The sequence below is a fragment of the Polypterus senegalus genome, chromosome 4 (assembly GCF_016835505.1).
Source record: "Polypterus senegalus isolate Bchr_013 chromosome 4, ASM1683550v1, whole genome shotgun sequence".
Classification (NCBI taxonomy): Eukaryota; Metazoa; Chordata; class Cladistia; order Polypteriformes; family Polypteridae; genus Polypterus; species Polypterus senegalus.
The window spans coordinates 182,564,035-182,583,123 of NC_053157.1; the positions used below are offsets into that span (position 1 = coordinate 182,564,035).

General features: G+C 38.3%; 1 protein-coding gene across 1 annotated transcript in view; it reads left to right on the forward strand.

Moving 5' to 3' along the window:
- The window catches only part of si:dkey-21a6.5 (tumor necrosis factor receptor superfamily member 9), a 39,447-nt gene extending 20,859 nt beyond the window's left edge, over positions 1–18,588 (forward strand). The window contains exons 4-9 of the mRNA XM_039751740.1: positions 775–863; positions 1,214–1,277; positions 4,213–4,301; positions 11,933–12,045; positions 13,391–13,547; positions 16,973–18,588. Of these exons, the coding sequence (XP_039607674.1) occupies positions 775–863; positions 1,214–1,277; positions 4,213–4,301; positions 11,933–12,045; positions 13,391–13,547; positions 16,973–17,130 (670 nt within the window). The 3' untranslated portion in view covers positions 17,131–18,588. The remainder of the gene's footprint in view (positions 1–774; positions 864–1,213; positions 1,278–4,212; positions 4,302–11,932; positions 12,046–13,390; positions 13,548–16,972) is intronic.
- Positions 18,589–19,089: the final 501 nt, after the last annotated feature.

Below are 19,089 nucleotides of genomic sequence, written 5' to 3' on the forward strand. Positions count from 1 at the left end.
CGGGGTTGGGGACTGGGCCGCAAGTCTGCCTGCCGAGTTGCCTATCAGGATCCTGAGCTGTTTTGTCCTGTGGTGGGTGCGGCAATGTGTGCTGTACTAGTGCATGCTCCTCAACCTGACCTAACCTGGTGTGCTGGGCTGGTAACATTACTTAAAGAGAAGCCAATGAATCAACAAGCTAATTTAAAAGGGCAAGCTCAGTTATAGGACACACTCTTGATACCCTGGAGGAAGCAGCAAAGCAGAGAGTTAAAACAAAACTGAATACCATTATGAACAATACCGCACATCCTGTCTGACACACTAACACTGTGGACTTTCATCCAACAAATTATTCAACAGAAATGTACAGTATCATGAAAAACTGCTGGGGCTCGTTTATGCCAACAACAATACATCTGCATAATGCCTTCTTGTAACTGACAAGCCAGACGTTTCTTTCAATTTTCTTTTCAATTTTTTCATTCTAATGTGTGTACCTTCTTGTTTAAAACAGATTAATATTTACAAAGCATAAACTGTATGCATGTACAGCACTAACGTTTTAGAGTTCATTGTAACTTTTTTGCCCAGAAAATGAAAGAGTATGACTTACATATTGTCATATCATCTTAATTTTGGGTTAATGCCATCAGTGTTAATTTACAACTTGTAACTGTGCCCTTTCTTTTCTAAACTACAGTGTTATCTTCAGTGTTTTATTTGTAATGATGATAAATAATAACTTTTATTGCATTATGATTCATTGGATTAACTTTTTTTTTTCCCCCTTAGTTCGACTGGAGCCCTTTTTTGTCATTCTTGTCAACCTGGCTCATTTTCAAACAGGACAGCTTCACAGATTTGTTCTGAATGTGGTCCAGGTAAAAAATAAATAAAAAAAATAATAAAACACGTGTTTATTTTGCTTTATTTGCATGAAGTTGTACATAGAGAGTTTTATCATTACAAGATTTACTTGCTAATAAAAAATCCCAGGTAATCTGATGATCAAGTTATCACCTGTAATTTAATGAACATATCTCAGTGTTTGTATTGTGGGAGCTCCTGCAGTCATGAGGAAAATGTGAGCATGAAATGCATTACTAATTAAGAACTCAACACAGTATAAAAAGAACAGTGCCAAGCAATAACACACAAACTAAACTGGCCATTTTTCAGACCAGGCTGTTGGCATGAGTGATATGTTTCCTCTCCTGATGCTCTATTTTAGGTTACTACACATCTATAGAAAATTCCACAACATGTGAACCTTGCCAACTGGGGACATATTGCAAGTGAGTACACTGTATTTTTTCTGTAATATAGAAAAAAAAACTTTTAGCTTTTCTTCAGTCTTTTATATAGTCTTAATGTAATTTATTCTTGCCCAAGGTAGGATTTTAAGTTGTTAATTGTAAATCATTTTTTTTACCCTAATGAAGCAGATCTTCCAGTTGATATAAGTGACTCCACGGTTTATAATTCCGTTATTTTAATTATTGCTTAACTAATGATTACTTATTAGTCAACACTTACTGTAGTGGTTACAAGAAAAACATTAATTCCCCACACTGAAAAAAGTTTGAAACATAATAACTTTGTAGTGAATTTGTCACTTTGTTAAAGAACAACAGTCTTTGTTGCACAGCAATATTTAAAGGTTTAAATATATTGTTTCCAATTTTCTTAATGTATCAAAGTGCATTCATTTCTGACCTCAAATTAACAGGATTCACAGCTTCATACAAACTTGCAGTCTGTAACTCTAATTTTTACTACCACTAATATAAGAAAATTTAACTGTCATGCCCATTTTAGGTGGAAAATTTGGAAGCCACTTTATATTTGTATGTAAAGATTACCAGCTTATATGCTCTTTTTTGGTGTAAAACAGTGAAACCAGTCCTATAGTACAACTGCTCAGAAAATAATGATTTTGTTATGCTATCACTCATTTCTTTTGAGCTTGATATTACTGAATACCCATGCAGCTTTTTTCAAAGTGATTTGGGGGTGACTCGCAGGCAGTCAGTTGTCTTTCCTGTAACTAGAAGCAACTGGGTGCTACCATTTTTCTAATTCATGTATTGTTATGTTGCAACATAACAGATGGAATTATTGACAAATTTTTGACATAAATCAGAAAGCAACTTTATCAAAAGGAAAAAAAAAACATTTTTAGAGAAAAAGTAGAGACATTTTATACCAGTTATAACCCAATATACCTAAGTCGTATAAGGAGAAAAATGGTATTGAACTCCATAATAACAATTTCACTGTTTTATATCAAATAACTACTGCTGTTGTAAAGGTAGCAACGAGGTGGTGGGAAATACAAAATGTCATATATTTTTAAGACATTAGCAAATTTTATACAAGAACAGGCCATCTCACCCCAACAAAGCATGCTAGTCCTATCCACATAATTCTCCCAAAATAACATTAAGTTGAATTTTGACGGTCCTGGAAGTCCTACTGTCTACCAAACTACTTGGTAACGTATTCCTTGTGCCAATGGATTCTGTATTTAAAATAATATAACTCTTTTTCAAAGTAAGCAAGATACTTCCAGATTATTTTTTTTCTTAATGCAACAGCATCTATCATCAATAAAGGTTTATTTTTAATTATTTGTATACTGTATTATCTTGATTCCTAGACTCAATGTTTCTTAGATGCACTTCATATTTATCGATTAATATTAAGGAATTAAAGATACGAATTCTAGCAACACAGTATGCAGTTTCAGTGAATATTCCAACCTTAAACGGAAGTACATACAGTATTGGACAGGTTAGCAGAGGTCTCTCCATATCCTTTTTGTAAATAGCTTTGTCAGTTTAATAAGTAAGATTCTTCTCAAGTCAGTATTTTTTTTTTCTGCTGCAGATTTTATAATGTTGGTTTTAGAATGCTCAACTGTATCTTTCACCAGTGTTGCCACTATTTGCACATGGAACACCCCTATGAAATTAGAAGAAACCCTGCACAACTACTCCAAGTGTATAGGTTACATGATTAGTGTATTATAAGACCACACATTAGACAGATCAGACCAACAATGAAAAAGTAATTGGCAGACCTCTCAAAAGGAAGTAACCCGCTAACCTGCAACAAACGTCAAAACCATTCATTCATAGTGTTCTTAAAGAATGGACTATCCTAGTTCTTCTCTGTTTGGAGACTGTGTTTGTGACTTTAAGCAATAATTTGCAGGGTGCACCTCAAAGCTTGAGTAAGCTGTCTAAGCTTTCATGTTTTGGAGGTGTGTTTATGACTGTAATAAACTTGGAAACCTTTTTTGTTAAACAGTTAGAGTTTAAAGAAGAGCATTTTAAGCTTGTTGGTCATTTGTGCCACACAGTGGACTGGCGCTGTGTCCAGTGTTGGCTCTTGTCTCATGTCCAATGTAATCAGGATAAACGCTGATTGTCATTTAATCTATACTAGAGAAATGGTTTATAGAATGAATGAATGGACAGAAGATAAGTGTTAGAGTAGGAGAAAAATCTGTACTGTGAAATTTTTGTACTAATGCTTCCGAATTACTTTTTAGTTTGTTTTCCCACAAAATAAGACTAAAAAATTTGCTGTTGCATGAATACATCTGTAGCTCATGACCTGTTCATATCCAATGAATAAAAGTATAACAAAAATTAACACTCCATCATCCTCATCCTCCTTATCATCGGATATCCCATGTCATATGAAGGGGTTTCTCATTTGTGTGCTTTCTTGTAAGCATGTTATGATTTGCATCATAATACTGTCTCATATCTCTTGATCCTCAAGTTTGATTTTTGGTACAGTTGGAATCTCTTTAGTGCCCACACATTCTCCCAATATTCTATTCATGTGGGTTTTCCTAGGGCTATTTTGGTTCCTCTCACATTCCAAAGACCCGAATATTAGGTTAATTGTCAGCTCAGCCATATCTATTGATTTACTCTGAAAATGTCTGATATGAGTAAGTTTGATCTACAGTAAACTGCCATCCTATTCAAGCTGAAGAAATAGATAACCTTCTTGTATACAAATAAGATATTTTTGATTTTAATTGTTTGGTTCCACGATTATTTCCACTTCATTATTATCACTGGAAAGGTTTGATATTTTCTTACTTATGAAATCACTTGCTGTGTATAATGTTTTGCCTTGTTCATTTTGTCTTTACTCTGATGTGCATACCAGATAAGAGTAACTCGGACAGTATTCTTTTTCATTTTTAAGTACTTCAAGATGCACAGAATGTTTAAAATGCCCTACTGGAAGTGAAGCTCTCCAGATAGCTTCAAGGGACTGCACGCTTTGTCGACCAGGTTTGACACTTTAAATCCGGTTTTATTCATGCTTTCAGATGTTGCTGAATTGAACAAATCAACCACAGCTCTAGTAAATTTTGGTGTTTAGAAATAATTCACTTAATTTTTCTTTCTTTAACGTTACAAAAAGACATGTTTGTTTTTAACGAAGACTTGATGAGTGAACGAATTACAAGGGCAGGGATACTTTCATAGAAGGAAGAGCATCCTACAAGGTTTTTTGTTATGCAGCTCAGATATGTGAAAGACTGATAGCCCTAAAAGACCTGTAGCTGCATTATTCTCCTAAATTACCTTTTCTAGGGGTCAGAGGCTCTCTGGTGACATCATGGCGGAGTTTAGGCAATGAGAAGAGTGGTTAATATGCGTGAATAGCAGCAGAGTAGAGTTAGAAGAAAGAAGAGGCTAGCTTTTAGAAGAATACCATTTGGGTGCTCAATATATGTTGGTTTAGAGACATTTCTGATCACCCTTAAACAGGGGTAGTTTAGACAGAATAAGTTAAAATAAATAAGAATAAAATAAGTAAATGGAATAAGAGGATCAGCATGGTTATAACAAAACTGAACGATTGATCTGTTCTTTTGGGAGGTTACGTATGAATGAGGCCTCACTGCCTGATGATTTAAAGGCTTCAAATGCTTTTGAACGTAGTTAGAGCTGTGTGGGTTTATAATTGGCATTGATGGGATGTTTTAGATGTTCCTAAGGATGACACTGCAACAGTAAGGAAGAGAGACCAGGGAAAGGTGATGAGATCATGATGTAGCAAAATCAGGAGTTTTGTAGGAGGACATGCATAGAAAAATATATAATAGCTGTAGAAAGTATTCACCCACTTGGAAGGTTTTCACATTTTATGTTAATGCATTATTAAATTGCAATTGGAGTTATTTTTTTTTTTACTTTTCATTAATCAAAAGTTCAATATTCAAATATTCAAAATTCACTTTGACATTAAAGTGAAGAGCTGAAGTTAAAGCAAAAGTAACAGTAAAAGATACAAGTGGTGACTGGTTAGTTCTGAGTGAAGTAATCCTCTAAAACATTTTAAAGGTATACGCCACCCAGAAGCAAATTTTTGTTATATTTTAATCTTGTGCTACTTGTTTTCATGGGAAACATAGATGGCAAATTTTATGATAAAATGTGTGTCAATGATGGACAAATCCTGAACAGCAATTAAGAATATTAGTGTTACTTGCGTTTTGCTTAATCCACATGACGTTTACCAAGTCATATGTTCATAACGTCCAAAACACATGCTAAAAATGTATATAACAGTATTTTTTGCTAAAATATTGTTTAATAAATACTGCTGTAAAATCAGTGTAGGGCATACATGTGAAAAGTGTTGAAAAAAGATCAAGATTTTCAAGTGAAGTAAGAACTCTTAGAAATGAGGAGCAAAGTTCAATAAAATGACAGGACATTGCCCAAAAAAAGATTCAGTGCAGTCGTCCCATGACAGGTAAAGAACAACACATGTAATGGAATATGTCATTGTAATCATATTTATATAACAAAATCTATAATCCGTACGGCCGGTTATCTGTATTATTTGCTCGGATTACATGCTGTGTTCAGTGGAAGTAGTGCGGTAGAAACAAACACATGTACAGTATGTAGTAATGGTTAAACAAGGATGATCTGGGTGGATTAATTAAGGAAAACCATTTCTAATCTATCTGCAAACATTTTGGACAGCAGTTTTGTGCTCATATTGATTAATGAAAGCAGTTTTGCCAATTTTGCTCTAATGTGGTTGCTAGTGTTTAAAAGTTGTTATATCAGAGTAAGGCTCAGTCAAAATAGACCTCAGAATAGCAAAAGAAATTCAGACGGTTTTTCATCAATTCATCTGGTATTTCTTTTATTTTTGTTTTCTCAAGAAAGGTATCTGGGGTTGTAGCAGAAGCTTTAACGCAATCTAGAAACAAAAATGTACAGTGGTGTGAAAAACTATTTGCCCCTTCCTGATTTCTTATTCTTTTGCATGTTTGTCACACAAAATGTTTCTGATCATCAAACACATTTAACCATTAGTCAAATATAACACAAGTAAACACAAAATGCAGTTTTTAAATGATGGTTTTTATTATTTAGGGAGAAAAATCCAAACCTACATGGCCCTGTGTGAAAAAGTAATTGCCCCCTGAACCTAATAACTAGTTGGGCCACCTTTAGCAGCCATAACTGCAATCAAGTGTTTGCGATAACTTGCAATGAGTCTTTTACAGGGCTCTGGAGGAATTTTGGCCCACTCATCTTTGCAGAATTGTTGTAATTCAGCTTTATTTGAGGGTTTTCTAGCATGAACCGCCTTTTTAAGGTCATGCCATCGCATCTCAATTGGATTCAGGTCAGGACTTTGACTAGGCCACTCCAAAGTCTTCATTTTGTTTTTCTTCAGCCATTCAGAGGTGGATTTGCTGGTGTGTTTTGGGTCATTGTTCTGTTGCAGCACCCAAGATCGCTTCAGCTTGAGTTGACGAACAGATGGCCGGACATTCTCCTTCAGGATTTTTTGGTAGACAGTAGAATTCATGGTTCCATCTATCACAGCAAGCCTTCCAGGTCCTGAAGCAGCAAAACAACCCCAGACCATCACACTACCACCACCATATTTTACTGTTGGTATGATGTTCTTTTCTGAAATGCTGTGTTCCTTTTACGCCAGATGTAACGGGACATTTGCCTTCCAAAAAGTTCAACTTTTGTCTCATCAGTCCACAAGGTATTTTCCCAAAAGTCTTGGCAATCATTGAAATGTTTCTTAGCAAAATTGAGGCGAGCCCTAATGTTCTTTTGCTTAACAGTGGTTTGCATCTTGGAAATCTGCCATGCAGGCCGTTTTGCCCAGTCTCTTTCTTATGGTGGAGTCGTGAACACTGACCTTAATTGAGGCAAGTGAGGCCTGCAGTTCTTTAGACGTTGTCCTGGGGTCTTTGTGACCTCTCGGATGAGTCGTCTCTGCGCTCTTGGGGTAATTTTGGTCGGCCGGCCACTCCTGGGAAGGTTCACCACTGTTCCATGTTTTTGCCATTTGTGGATAATGGCTCTCACTGTGGTTGCTGGAGTCCCAAAGCTTTAGAAATGGCTTTATAACCTTTACCAGACTGATAGATCTCAATTACTTCTGTTCTCATTTGTTCCTGAATTTCTTTGGATCTTGGCATGATGTCTAGCTTTTGAGGTGCTTTTGGTCTACTTCTCTGTGTCAGGCAGCTCCTATTTAAGTGATTTCTTGATTGAAACAGGTGTGGCAGTAATCAGGCCTGGGGTGGCTACGAAAATTGAACTCAGGTGTGATACACCACAGTTAGGTTATTTGTTAACAAGGGGGCAATTACTTTTTCACACAGGGCCATGTAGGTTTGGAATTTTTTTCTCCCTAAATAATAAAAACCATCATTTAAAAACTGCATTTTGTGTTTACTTGTGTTATATTTGACTAATGGTTAAATGTGTTTGATGATCAGAAACATTTTGTGTGACAAACATGCAAAAGAATAAGAAATCAGGAAGGGGGCAAATAGTTTTTCACACCACTGTATTTTTTTGTGTTATTTCTGGTTTTAAATTACTTGGTTATTTGAAGACTACAGTGTTGCCCCATTTGATGAAGTTTGCCATTCTTGTCCGATTCAGATAATAGTACAGTATATTTATTTAAAAGGGTTGAAATATTTGCAAAAGAAATTCTGAAATTGTAGGTTCATTATTTACTTATGGTTAGATGTTTGTTTCTTTGCACACGTGGTGTGACTTCATCTCCAATCACATCTGAGAATTGATCAAATAGCTGTATGCACGTAAGTAACTTGGAGAACGATTAGTGGTCAAAGTACAACTAAAACAGAGCACACAATTTGATAGCGTTAAAAGACAAGAAAGATCTTTCCTAAGATTCATAAATAGAAGCCCTTCTGTGGTGACTTCCATTGAGACAGATTTAAACAGCCCCCCTAACCCCCACCCCGCTTTGCCAGATCTGCAAGCAGCCCAGACTGATCAACAAACCTCATCTACAGTTGAGTTGGTTGTAGCAATGAAAGATGGGTCACTTTATGGTGACTTTTTCCAAATACCTATATTAATAATTGGTAGGGCAAAATGATTTTAAGCTGTGCTACATGACAATGTTCTCTTTTTTGTGTGTGTGTCCTGATAAACCATTATTGTCTTTTTTTTTTTTTTTGGCTATATTAGTAGTACTGTAGTCCACATTTTAATGACAAATTGGCATCAAGACCTTGGAGTATCATTACAAAAACTGTATTCAAGCTTTGTAAACATTGAATATTTCAGAATGACAGTTTTAAACTTCACAGCTTTCTCTTTGTATGTGCCAGCTGGATGGAGTCATTTTATATACAAAAAAGTCTTTAGTCTTGAACAGAAAAGCCTACTGAATAGTTAAGTTTTGTTGCTTTTTTTACATCAGGCATGGAGCAGCCTTCTGTCTTAGCGCCAGCCGCACGAGTCTTAAAGTTTAGAGATGGAGGCAGGGTCGACAGCAGGGGTGGAAGATGAGTCGACAAAAACTGGAACATGGCAAATGACTTTTGGGTAGTGCAGTAAAGACATGTTAAAGTGATTTGTGCTGCAAATACAGACTCAGGGCAGCTGGAGGGATACTTGGAATATTCTTATTTGAATGTTTAAACAAATCACAAAGGCTTGTTCTCACAGTTTGGGAAGAATAAAAAACCTTACAGAGGTGCTTTCATTGATTATTTCCTTACATAATGACCAACACTCACCATAGATTCCTCATTCATGGAAAATTTAAAGTATCTACTCATTATTCTAAATGTCCTTTTCCTAGTTAATTACACATAATCAGTCACAGTATCTGAGTGTTCCATGTGTGGATGTGTGTGTAAAGGGGCACAGTGGCGTGTTCTGTCATTATTATCAGTGCTACAGTATATTGCAAATGATATGACAGTGGACTAGTAGCAAAACCTTCCTAGTGTTGTGCCGTGAATCACATGTTTAACTTTTTATAATTACATTGACAACTGACAAGTTGTTTGCCTGCCTGTGGTAAAGTCATCCCTGATGGAGGATCACTATTTCAGTTGTGGAATGGCCAAATGGGGAGGCAGCTTGATGGATGAGTTCTCCAGGGCTCTAAAAATATCCAAATCTTATTATGTGATATCATCTACTGTTAAATTCTGCTCCGTAATTCTAAAATCTTTATTATTATGCTGTATTAAGGAATTGTTCTGTTCTGTGTATTGTATTGTATTGACCCCCTTCTTTTGACACCCACTGCACGCCCAACCTACCTGGAAAGGGGTCTCTCTTTGAACTGCCTTTCGCAAGGTTTCTTCCATTTTCCCTACAAGGTTTTTTGGGAGTTTTTCCTTGTCTTCTTAGAGAGTCAAGGCTGGGGGGCTGTCAAGAGGCAGGGCCTGTTAAAGCCCATTGCGGCACTTCCTGTGTGATTTTGGGCTATACAAAAATAAACTGTATTGTATTGTATTGCATTCCGTTTCCTATTTACAGTTTCTCCTTGATTTGAGCCTCTCCTGTTTATGTGGGCTTGGGTGCTGCTGCATTTCATTATGCATACCTGCACACTTTCACTCTGATTGGTAACATTACAGAAACTGGCCTAATCTCCAGCATGCCTCTCTGGATCGTGGGAAGAAACTGGGATCCTTGGAAAAAATGCCCATGAATGCGGGGACAAGATGTCTTAGACGTACACTGTGTTAAGCTGCAGTTCCTTGGAGAGGAGTGCATGGTCTTTTATATAATGAAACTTTCACAAAGTGCTCATTAACATTAAAAATAAAAGGTTTATTCTTGGTCAGTAGGATGAAATGTTCAGCTCAGGTCTCTTCCCTAAATACTATTGATTTTTTTCTCTTGGAATTGACATGCGAGTGGAAGAGGCGGAACGGCAGAGGGAGAGTAGATTCTAACTGATGTGCCAATACGCTGAGGTAGAGCCAAATGCAGGTTTTGTTGTAAAGCAGTAGTATTGATATGAGCTTATAATCTGCAATTGAGTGGCTCTAAATCAAAAGGTTTTGGGTGGCCAATATCTCAAGTGCAGTTCAATTCTTTATTTTGGTATAATGCTCTTCAAAGACTGCAGGCATAGAGTGCTAAGACAAGTTCACAGGTAACTGCAAATTACCCGTTCCATAATGAATGTAGCATTGTTGGAGAAAATAAACTTCTCAGTTGGGGATCCAGAGTCCAAGACAAAATGTCTGACACAGTCACATTCCATGAGAACTCTGCTAACTGGTCATGGGCATTGCACAGTACCTTTTGTGCTGGGCCATCCAATCTGCCAATAGAACACTTTCCATTTACCGATTCCAAAGCTCCCATTGGGATGCTCTTTGCCTAAGAGCTTCATCAGGATCTGTTACTTAAAGATTGGTGTAGACTGGAAGTTGCTTGGCATTGGTTTAGTAGTCCAATGTAATGATGAACTTGATTATAAACTCTGAACACGTATGAGTTCTAGGTGATCATCAGTGGAGGTTCCCATTGATGCAAAAGATAAGGAGCTGTTGCCAGTTTTTATATTTTCTTAAGTCATTCCTTTCACTACCTTTGGAAGTGATAATGTATTTTATTACTTCTGATTGTTCATATAGAGGAAACCAAACATTTCCATTTAATCATATTGGTGATCTTACTTTCCTAAGTAGTGCTTTTCAAACCAACAATGATCAATGGATGTAAAAGTAATGTTTGCATATGCCAGAATTTCTATTATTTAATGATCTTGTCTGTCAGTATCCATTTTTCTCTTGTTCTCATTCTTGTGTTATAATTTCTGGACTCTGTCTTGCATGCCTTAGAGCATGTCTGCCTGCTGCTCTACTGCTGTATATTCAGGACTACCTTTTGTTTGGCCGTGTGCTCCAGTGTCTTGTCCTGTAATTATTTGTTGTCCTCAGTCACAGAAGTGTCTTTGGTGATATGTTTGATGGTTATCAGATGATCTTCTTCATCTTCTTCATTCTGCCATTCTGGTGGTTAGCACTTTGTTTTGCAATCAGTTTGCCGTAAACACGCAAGCGCAGTTCACTTTGCTGTCCTTTTATACATGTGAAATAGTTTTGATGTTCTCTGATCAATAAATTCAATGGATTCGAATACGGTGACTTTCTGAGGATATTTTTTAAGAGTTTTGTGTTACGGGGAGGGGTTATGTTTCACAACCAAAGGCTAGATATAAAGCACAGCAAAGTCTCTGCCAGTTGTTTCTACATTCTGAACATGTATTTGACAAGCTTCTCCATTGCCAGCCTGCATTCGTTTCTCACAATACAGGCAAAGGTATTATCTAAATCTCAGACTATCATTGTTTTAATCTGCAATATTTTTTTGATAAAGGCAAAAACAAAACATAATTAAGTGTTAATTGGAGATAACTTTATTAATCTTGGAGTAATGTTTGAACTTTTGAACTCCTAGTAAAAAGATGTAGTATTGTTGCTTTCTTTATACTGTAGATTTAGATTTTTACTTGTTGTTGTTGTTGTTATTTAAGACATACATTCCTATTGTGTTTTATAAAACCTTTCCTAAATATTAGTAGTAGTATTATTATGTACATTGAACGTGACAGAAATCTGTCTCCACAGGTATGTACAAGACTGTCCATGACACCATGTGCCATATTTGTGAAAGTGGCTCTTATCAAACCAAGTGGGGACAGGAGAATTGTGACATTTGTCCTTCCAACTACTATTGTCCGGTAAGCTGAATGAATTGTCATAAAAGGCTTTAGAATTGTCCCACGCTGTATAGCAAAGCCATGTATGTTTTATTCAGGGCCAGAATATATTAAAGATTTTCTAGCACCTGAAATTTTTTACATTTTTTGGAAGAGGAAAAAATGCTTGAGACGTCCTAAATAATTAAATGCATATTCCAGGGTACTGACAGATGTAATGTGTTATATAGTGGAGGAGTCAGTTTGGTATATTGGTTCTGTGTTGTAAGGGTTAACACTAGAATCCTTGAAGCCTACGAAAATATTTGTAATCCCGGGCCACCTTAAATTTCTTTGCATCTCGTCATCCGTGTCTGGCACTGGCACTGGCAGCCTGCTCACTCATCCCCCACCAAGGCAGCTGAAGTCAAGTCAGACGCAGAATTCTCAGAGCGGAGGTCTGAAGGTATCTGGAGTTGTACAGGGTAAGGGATATATCATTATTTGGAATACATACATTTCATTTGTGTTCTGTGTCAACAACAATCTAGAAAAATGTAGGATGAGAGAAAATAGGAGGCAAGAAATGTTGAACACATAATAAAAACTAAACGTTTTACGTGCTATAGTAATAGTTGACAAAATGTTGAAATGAGATGTATAATGTGTGAAGACTGAAGTCCAAATATCAAATAAACCCTTTCACAAAAGGTATAACAATACAAGAAATGGCTCAGCAGCATTACCACTGTCCCAACTGGTTGAAAACGAAACGTGCAAACACACGTATGTTAACGACTGATAGTTGGGTTTCAGCAACATGTCAATTGAGCAATTTCTTTTTCTTGGGTTATATTCTTGAATAAAAGTATACTTACTACACCTTTGGTGAAAGTTTTTCTTGGATATTTGGGCTTCACACATCCTACACTTCACGTCAGAATTATGTCGTCATTGCTGTATCATATGAAACCATTTTTTGTTTTAGCTTTGTGTCCAGCATTTCTTGCCTCGCATTTCTTCTGTCATTCCATATTTACACAGATTGTTGTAGACACGGCACACACATGGAATATGTGTATTTCATTACCTACATAATTCCTTGTAAACGCATCACCAAATAAACACCTTACCACAGACTTCAGCTATGAGGATTTCAGCCTTTATCTGACTGAATGAGGTGTCGGGGTGTAGCTGGTTGTGTACTGCTGATCCACACATTTGCAAAATAAAAGCGAGCGATTAGCACAGTGAGAAGGAGCTACGAGTTTCTTGGTGTATGTCAGGAAAATTTAAGGTCAGGGGCAATGGGAAAAAAATTGTAAACTTCAGGGATTCTAGTGTTTAATCTCCTTTCCATGGTTGTGTTTTTAATCCCCACCTCCAGAGCCCAGATGTAAGTCCTATCCTGTGTCCTGTTGATGCATTTTGTCCCGAGGGAAGTGTAGCTCCTGGTTACTGTATGGAGACTTTCTTCAGAAAGGTTGGAGATACGTGTCAGTTAACTCCTCTCACCATTGCATTGCTAGTCATTGCAATTGCATGTAAGTATTTTACCTGTTTGGAAAGTTCATTACTATAAGTTTTGTGACCCATAGATGTCTCTCTGAATGGTCTAATGATTTTTTTCCATTACCTTTTATGGTTTATCCACTCTGCTGTATTCTACATACTTCACTCCATTCTCCTTATGTTGATATATTTATTTTCTACACCCATTGTATTTCAAACCACAGTTTACACTCATACACGCCTTAGCTGGGCCCTTTCAGCAGTTAGCTTAACATGCTTTTGGGATGTAAGAAAAAACCAAAGTAGTCTGATAAATGGCCACAGAAATATGGGGAGATCATGTAAACTCAATGCAGATAGTAGCAGTGCTGGGATTCAAACCCGGTATCCCAGAACATTCAAAGCATCCCAATAAAAATGAAGGAAAAAAATAAGACACCATGCTCATAGTGGTGAACTCATTAGAAAAAGGACGTGGCTGACAAAATCGGCATTTCGCTATTGGCACTGTTAACATTCTTGAATGTTATTGAAATTGATGAAAAGGTGCATGGGGTGAGCTTATCAAAGCGTATTTGAGGTGCTGCATATGAAGACATTGACAAGGCAGTGGTCAGTCAGTTTTTAATACTGAGGTAATTTCGCAGTGTCATTTTTTTTTTTGTTCCCAGCACTTTGTTCTAACACAATTCAACCTGTAATAAGTTTCTACTTAGCTAATATTAAGGTATGTTTCAGCATACAAACCCATTTGTTGGGAGACCAGAGATAATAGCAGCAGTTAGATGAGGTACTCTTGTTACTCTGTCCAGTCTTCTCCTCATGTTGCAGGAGTATGTGTCATTGTTCCTGTCTCCTTGGCTCAATGACAATTTTGCTGACCCCATTTTGCACTGCCCACCTCTAACTTTGATCCACATACTCCCGTGCACATTGAAGTCACCTACTGCTTACTGTATATCATGTGGAAGTGCGACACACGCTGTACTTGTTTTCCTGTCTCTGTGACCTGCTGATCTAAGTGAGGATCGGTCCGGACCCCAAGCCAAGCAAAGGGAAGGGGAACTGCAGAGGACAGAGTCATAAATGCCTTGTCCCTTATTGTGAGTGATGTCCCTTTAAGCAGTAATCCCCAAGTGCTGTCTAAGTCAACTGGTGTTGTGGCCATCATCAAAGCCCCTTTGAGACATTGCAGTATGCTACCTGGGATCCCTGAGCCATCAGTCATAATGCCTTGTGGCAGTTGTAGGTTGGGAGCATGTGCGGATTACAGAGCGTTGGCACACCCACTACACGACAAACCAGATTGGGACATTAGCTTCTGGAAAAATTAGCAGCAAACACAACCAAACCAAAAAGCAGAGGTTCTGCTGCCTGTCATGATAGTTCCTACACATGTCTGGTGTTTGGTGCATGCTGGGTTGCGTTTGTCACCATGCGTCTAGTTGCGCACAGTAAAACAATGTCTGTATGCTCCCTATACAATCCTGCACCCTTCGACTGATCTTGATCAAATTTTGCATAGTTGCTGTCTAGAACCAAATGGGCAAGAAAGAGTACTTTAGAACCCCCAAAATTTTCACACTGATGGTCTCATTGTGTGTTGTATTTTTTTCACCTCTCCGTGTGCTACTGTTTGCACACCAGTGCCACCTACTGGCTTAGAGCAAGTGAAACACCCAAACAAAACGATTGAAGCGGACAAAATGACTAGAGCTTAACATTACTTACCCTGGCAACTCTGAATTTACCTCAATTCTGGAATCGAATTGGACCCAAAAAGAACAAATTCTCATCTCCCAGGAGTGGCGACATTGATAGACAGGCAGTGTAGGTGATGGTTGGACAGCTAGCAATAACAGCGGGGTCACCATGTACACCTTTGCTTTCTTTGCTTAACCCATTCTACAAATATACTTCCGTAATGTTGGTTACTTTCGCTAGTAACTTAGACATGTCATTTTTGGACAGAAAAAACATCAATATTATGAGATTCATCCATTTTAAAAGAAATGCAGCACTCTACCTCAGTGCTTGTCTTCTTTCACAATAGCCGTTCACAGAACGCGGGAGTGGTTTCCTCTTGAAGGCCAATAAAAACCTAGTAAAACGTTTGTGCCACACGGTTGTTTTTCTGTTCATTTTACATGTGTATTTATTTATGTGAGACCTCCCACAAGTGAACAGAAAAATGCATCCTTATCTCGAGAAAAATAGTCCCAGTAAAACGATTATTTGCAGATTCCTTTTGCTGTCACAAACGTGTTGAAAACTTGGCATGTTTTCTTTTATTAAAACTCAGAGGACCTATTCAGTAAGTGTTTATGCTTTTATTTTCCATTGGAGCCTTCTCCCCTTGTGGTTCATTGTAAAAACACCAGAACTCTATAATATGTAATGTATTTTTTTTTTAATTTATAGCACTAGGGTGTTGTACCGTGTTAGCCATTATGAATGTAGTGAGAAGTCAAGTAAAATGACACATTTTATTAAAAAGAGATTAAAACTGTTCAGTGGATTCTCCATGATTGACAGGAGCCTGCTCTGCGCCCATCGCTCTGCCACGGATGGTAAACTGCCCAGCTTCATTCCTACAATAGAGCCTGCCTTCCTCACAAGTTTGTCCAGGTGTGAGGCGTCCTTCTTCTTTATGCTGCCTCCCCAGCACACCACCGCGTAGAAGAGGCACTCGCCACAACCATCTGGTAGAACATCTGCAGCATCTTATTGCAGATGTTGAAGGACACCAGCCTTCTAAGGAAGTATAGTTGGCTCTGATCTTTCTTACACAGAGCATCAGTATTGGCAGTCCATTCCAATTTATTATCCAGCTGCACTCCCAGGTATTTATAGGTCTGCACGCCTGGACAAACTGGTGAGGATGGCAGGCTCTATTGTAGGCACGGAGCTGGACAGTTTGACATCTGTGGCGGAGCGACGGGCACTCAGCAGGCTCCTGTCAATAATGGAGAATCCACTGAACAGTATCATCTCCAGACAGAGGAGCAGCTTCAGCGACAGACCGCTGTCACCATCCTGCTCCACTGACAGACTGACGAGATCGTTCCTCCTCCACACTATGCGACTCTTCAGTTCCACTCGTGGGGAGTAAACGTTAACATTACTCAGTTATTGTCTGTTATACCTGCATTGCACTCTCCACCCTGCATTTTTCTATTTAATTTAATATTGTTCTTTATCAGTATACTGCTACTGGAGTATGTGAATTTCCCCTTGGGATTATTAAAGTATCTATCTATCATATATATGAATGTGTATGTATTTTTATGTATATATGTGTGTTTATTATGAGGCACAATTGAGGAAAAAATCAGTTCAGATACACTGGTTTGAATACAGACAAACGGATACATACATTGGTACGCACACACGTCTATAATCTGTGCAAATGTGCTAAGAACACTGAATATCTGTGCCTTTCTGTCCCCATCCACAGTGATGATTGTCATCGTCCTTCTAGTGATCCTTAGGAAGAGGAAGGATCAGGACAGAGAGCTGACATTGTCAAGGACTCCTCTTTTGGCCAAAGAGAGAACCCCAAAGAAGAGTTATGGGGTTGCCTGGGACGCTGAACCAGTTTATGCTGGTTGGTAGCAAAAAAAACAATATTGAAGACCCAATGAAGTGCATAAGACTGCATATACTCCACTTCTGGAAAGAACTGACATTTATTCAGCTGCTTCAGTTTCTGAGAAACTTCAAAGGCAGACCAGGCCTTCAGTGAGCTGTGTCGAGCTGCCTGATGACGTAGGCTTGGATTTTGCACCGCCTGTGCTTTGAACAGCTCTTATTCTGGCTTCAGTATGTGTGTGTCTTTTAATGAGAACATCGTCCCATCTTCAGGTGTTCTCTGGAAGCGCAGGTCCTCTCTCTCTTGTAAGGCATGTTGATAATTCACTCTGTTCTGTTATTGCAGTGATGACGGGCTGCAGAGGTGGGTGTGATTTCAGCAATAAATCGGAAGAAGCCGATATGCGTCACTTTTTCGTTTTAAGCTGCTCGATGGCATATCTGTTGCGGTTGCAACACTGTCTGCAGGAGATGTGTAGTTGGGGCCGCACTTTCTTTATGTTCTCCTGCCAGTTGGACGTCATTCCAGCATTGCTCTCGTGTATAACATCCATGATGGCAAGTATTGTTAAACTGGCCCCTGGTGCGAGAACCGTTTAGATTAAAATCCGTTGAACCTGATTGGACTGCGACATAGCCACTGGGGCAGACTGGCCTTGGCATTGCTGTCATTTTATAAAAACTTCAATAGTTTGTGTAATCGTTGTTTTACGCAAATGTTTACTTCTCTGAAGAGAGAAATATTGGAATAATGCAACATTTAAATATGTAGTTTACTATTTATATATATATATATATGGTGGTTAATTTTCAAGTTGTTGTTCTGAATGAACACTCGTGTTCAGCACTTCTTTTTTCTTTTTTCCTGAAGAGGATTTTAAGACAGCCATTTTAGAGATTCTCTTTGGAACGCGTGACAATAAACTTTGAAAGTGGACACTTGCGTACCTTTAAGCCCCTCTTCACTCGATGATCTCCCAGGCACACAGTTTTAATGTTCTGTCATGACACATTTCTAGTTGCTTAAGTTTGTTTTTGAAGTGCCAGCATCCATCTTAGTTACTGAGTGTCTATTAAGACGATAAGATTAAAAACAAAATGAAACACGCCTGAGGCCTGGCCAAGAGGACGGCTCTTCTCCGTAGGCAGTCGGCCTGTTCTTGTACCTGATGGGCACATCGGCCATGATGGAAGACGATGGTGTGATGTAATGATTCAAGAGTATAATGCTTTTATTATTTTTATACATCATTTGTTATAAAAAAAACTGTCAAGGAAATTGTTTTGCTAGGATTGCTGCCTTCCAGAGTTAACCATACGCGTCACTTCCTGCACACTAAAGACTAATCTTGCACTCCGTTTTACGATGTGTGACTCGAGCTGTTCGTTTTCACTGTTGCACATTCTGTTTTTTTCTGTATGGAGATTTGCCATATTTTTGAGAAGTTATAAATTGGTAAATAAATTATTTTGTGAACAGTATTTGCATTTGGGTAATTTATTCAGCTCTCAGCATGAGATCACTCAAGCCTAGCGACTGTCTCTGAGCCGGACCCACTTCTTATTAGTTGCACAGAAATGGGGGCTTGTGTAACGTGTACCACGTGGCAGGAGTCCCTTATGGCTGTCACATTTCTGCCGTATTCACAGATTACAGCTCGGTGGCTTTTCAAGGATACGCACCTGTCAGAATGGAAGACAATGTCCGCCATGGCCTCGCAGATCTTCAGCGTCTTTCAGGACCGCTGGCCCCAGACTGTGCCGACATGTTGTGCCTTCCTCCTTGTAGTCGTCTGGATTTGTTTGTACTGAATTTTCTTCTTTGTGCAGTCAGTTATTATGACCATAAGTTTTTCAAACATATTTTAAACGTTGGATTGAGAATTCAGAAATAACCTTAATCAAAAAACATCAGCTTCTCCCAGCCCACTCGTGCAGCAGCAGCAGCCTCGTCCAACAATAGGCAGACAAAGCAAACTGGGA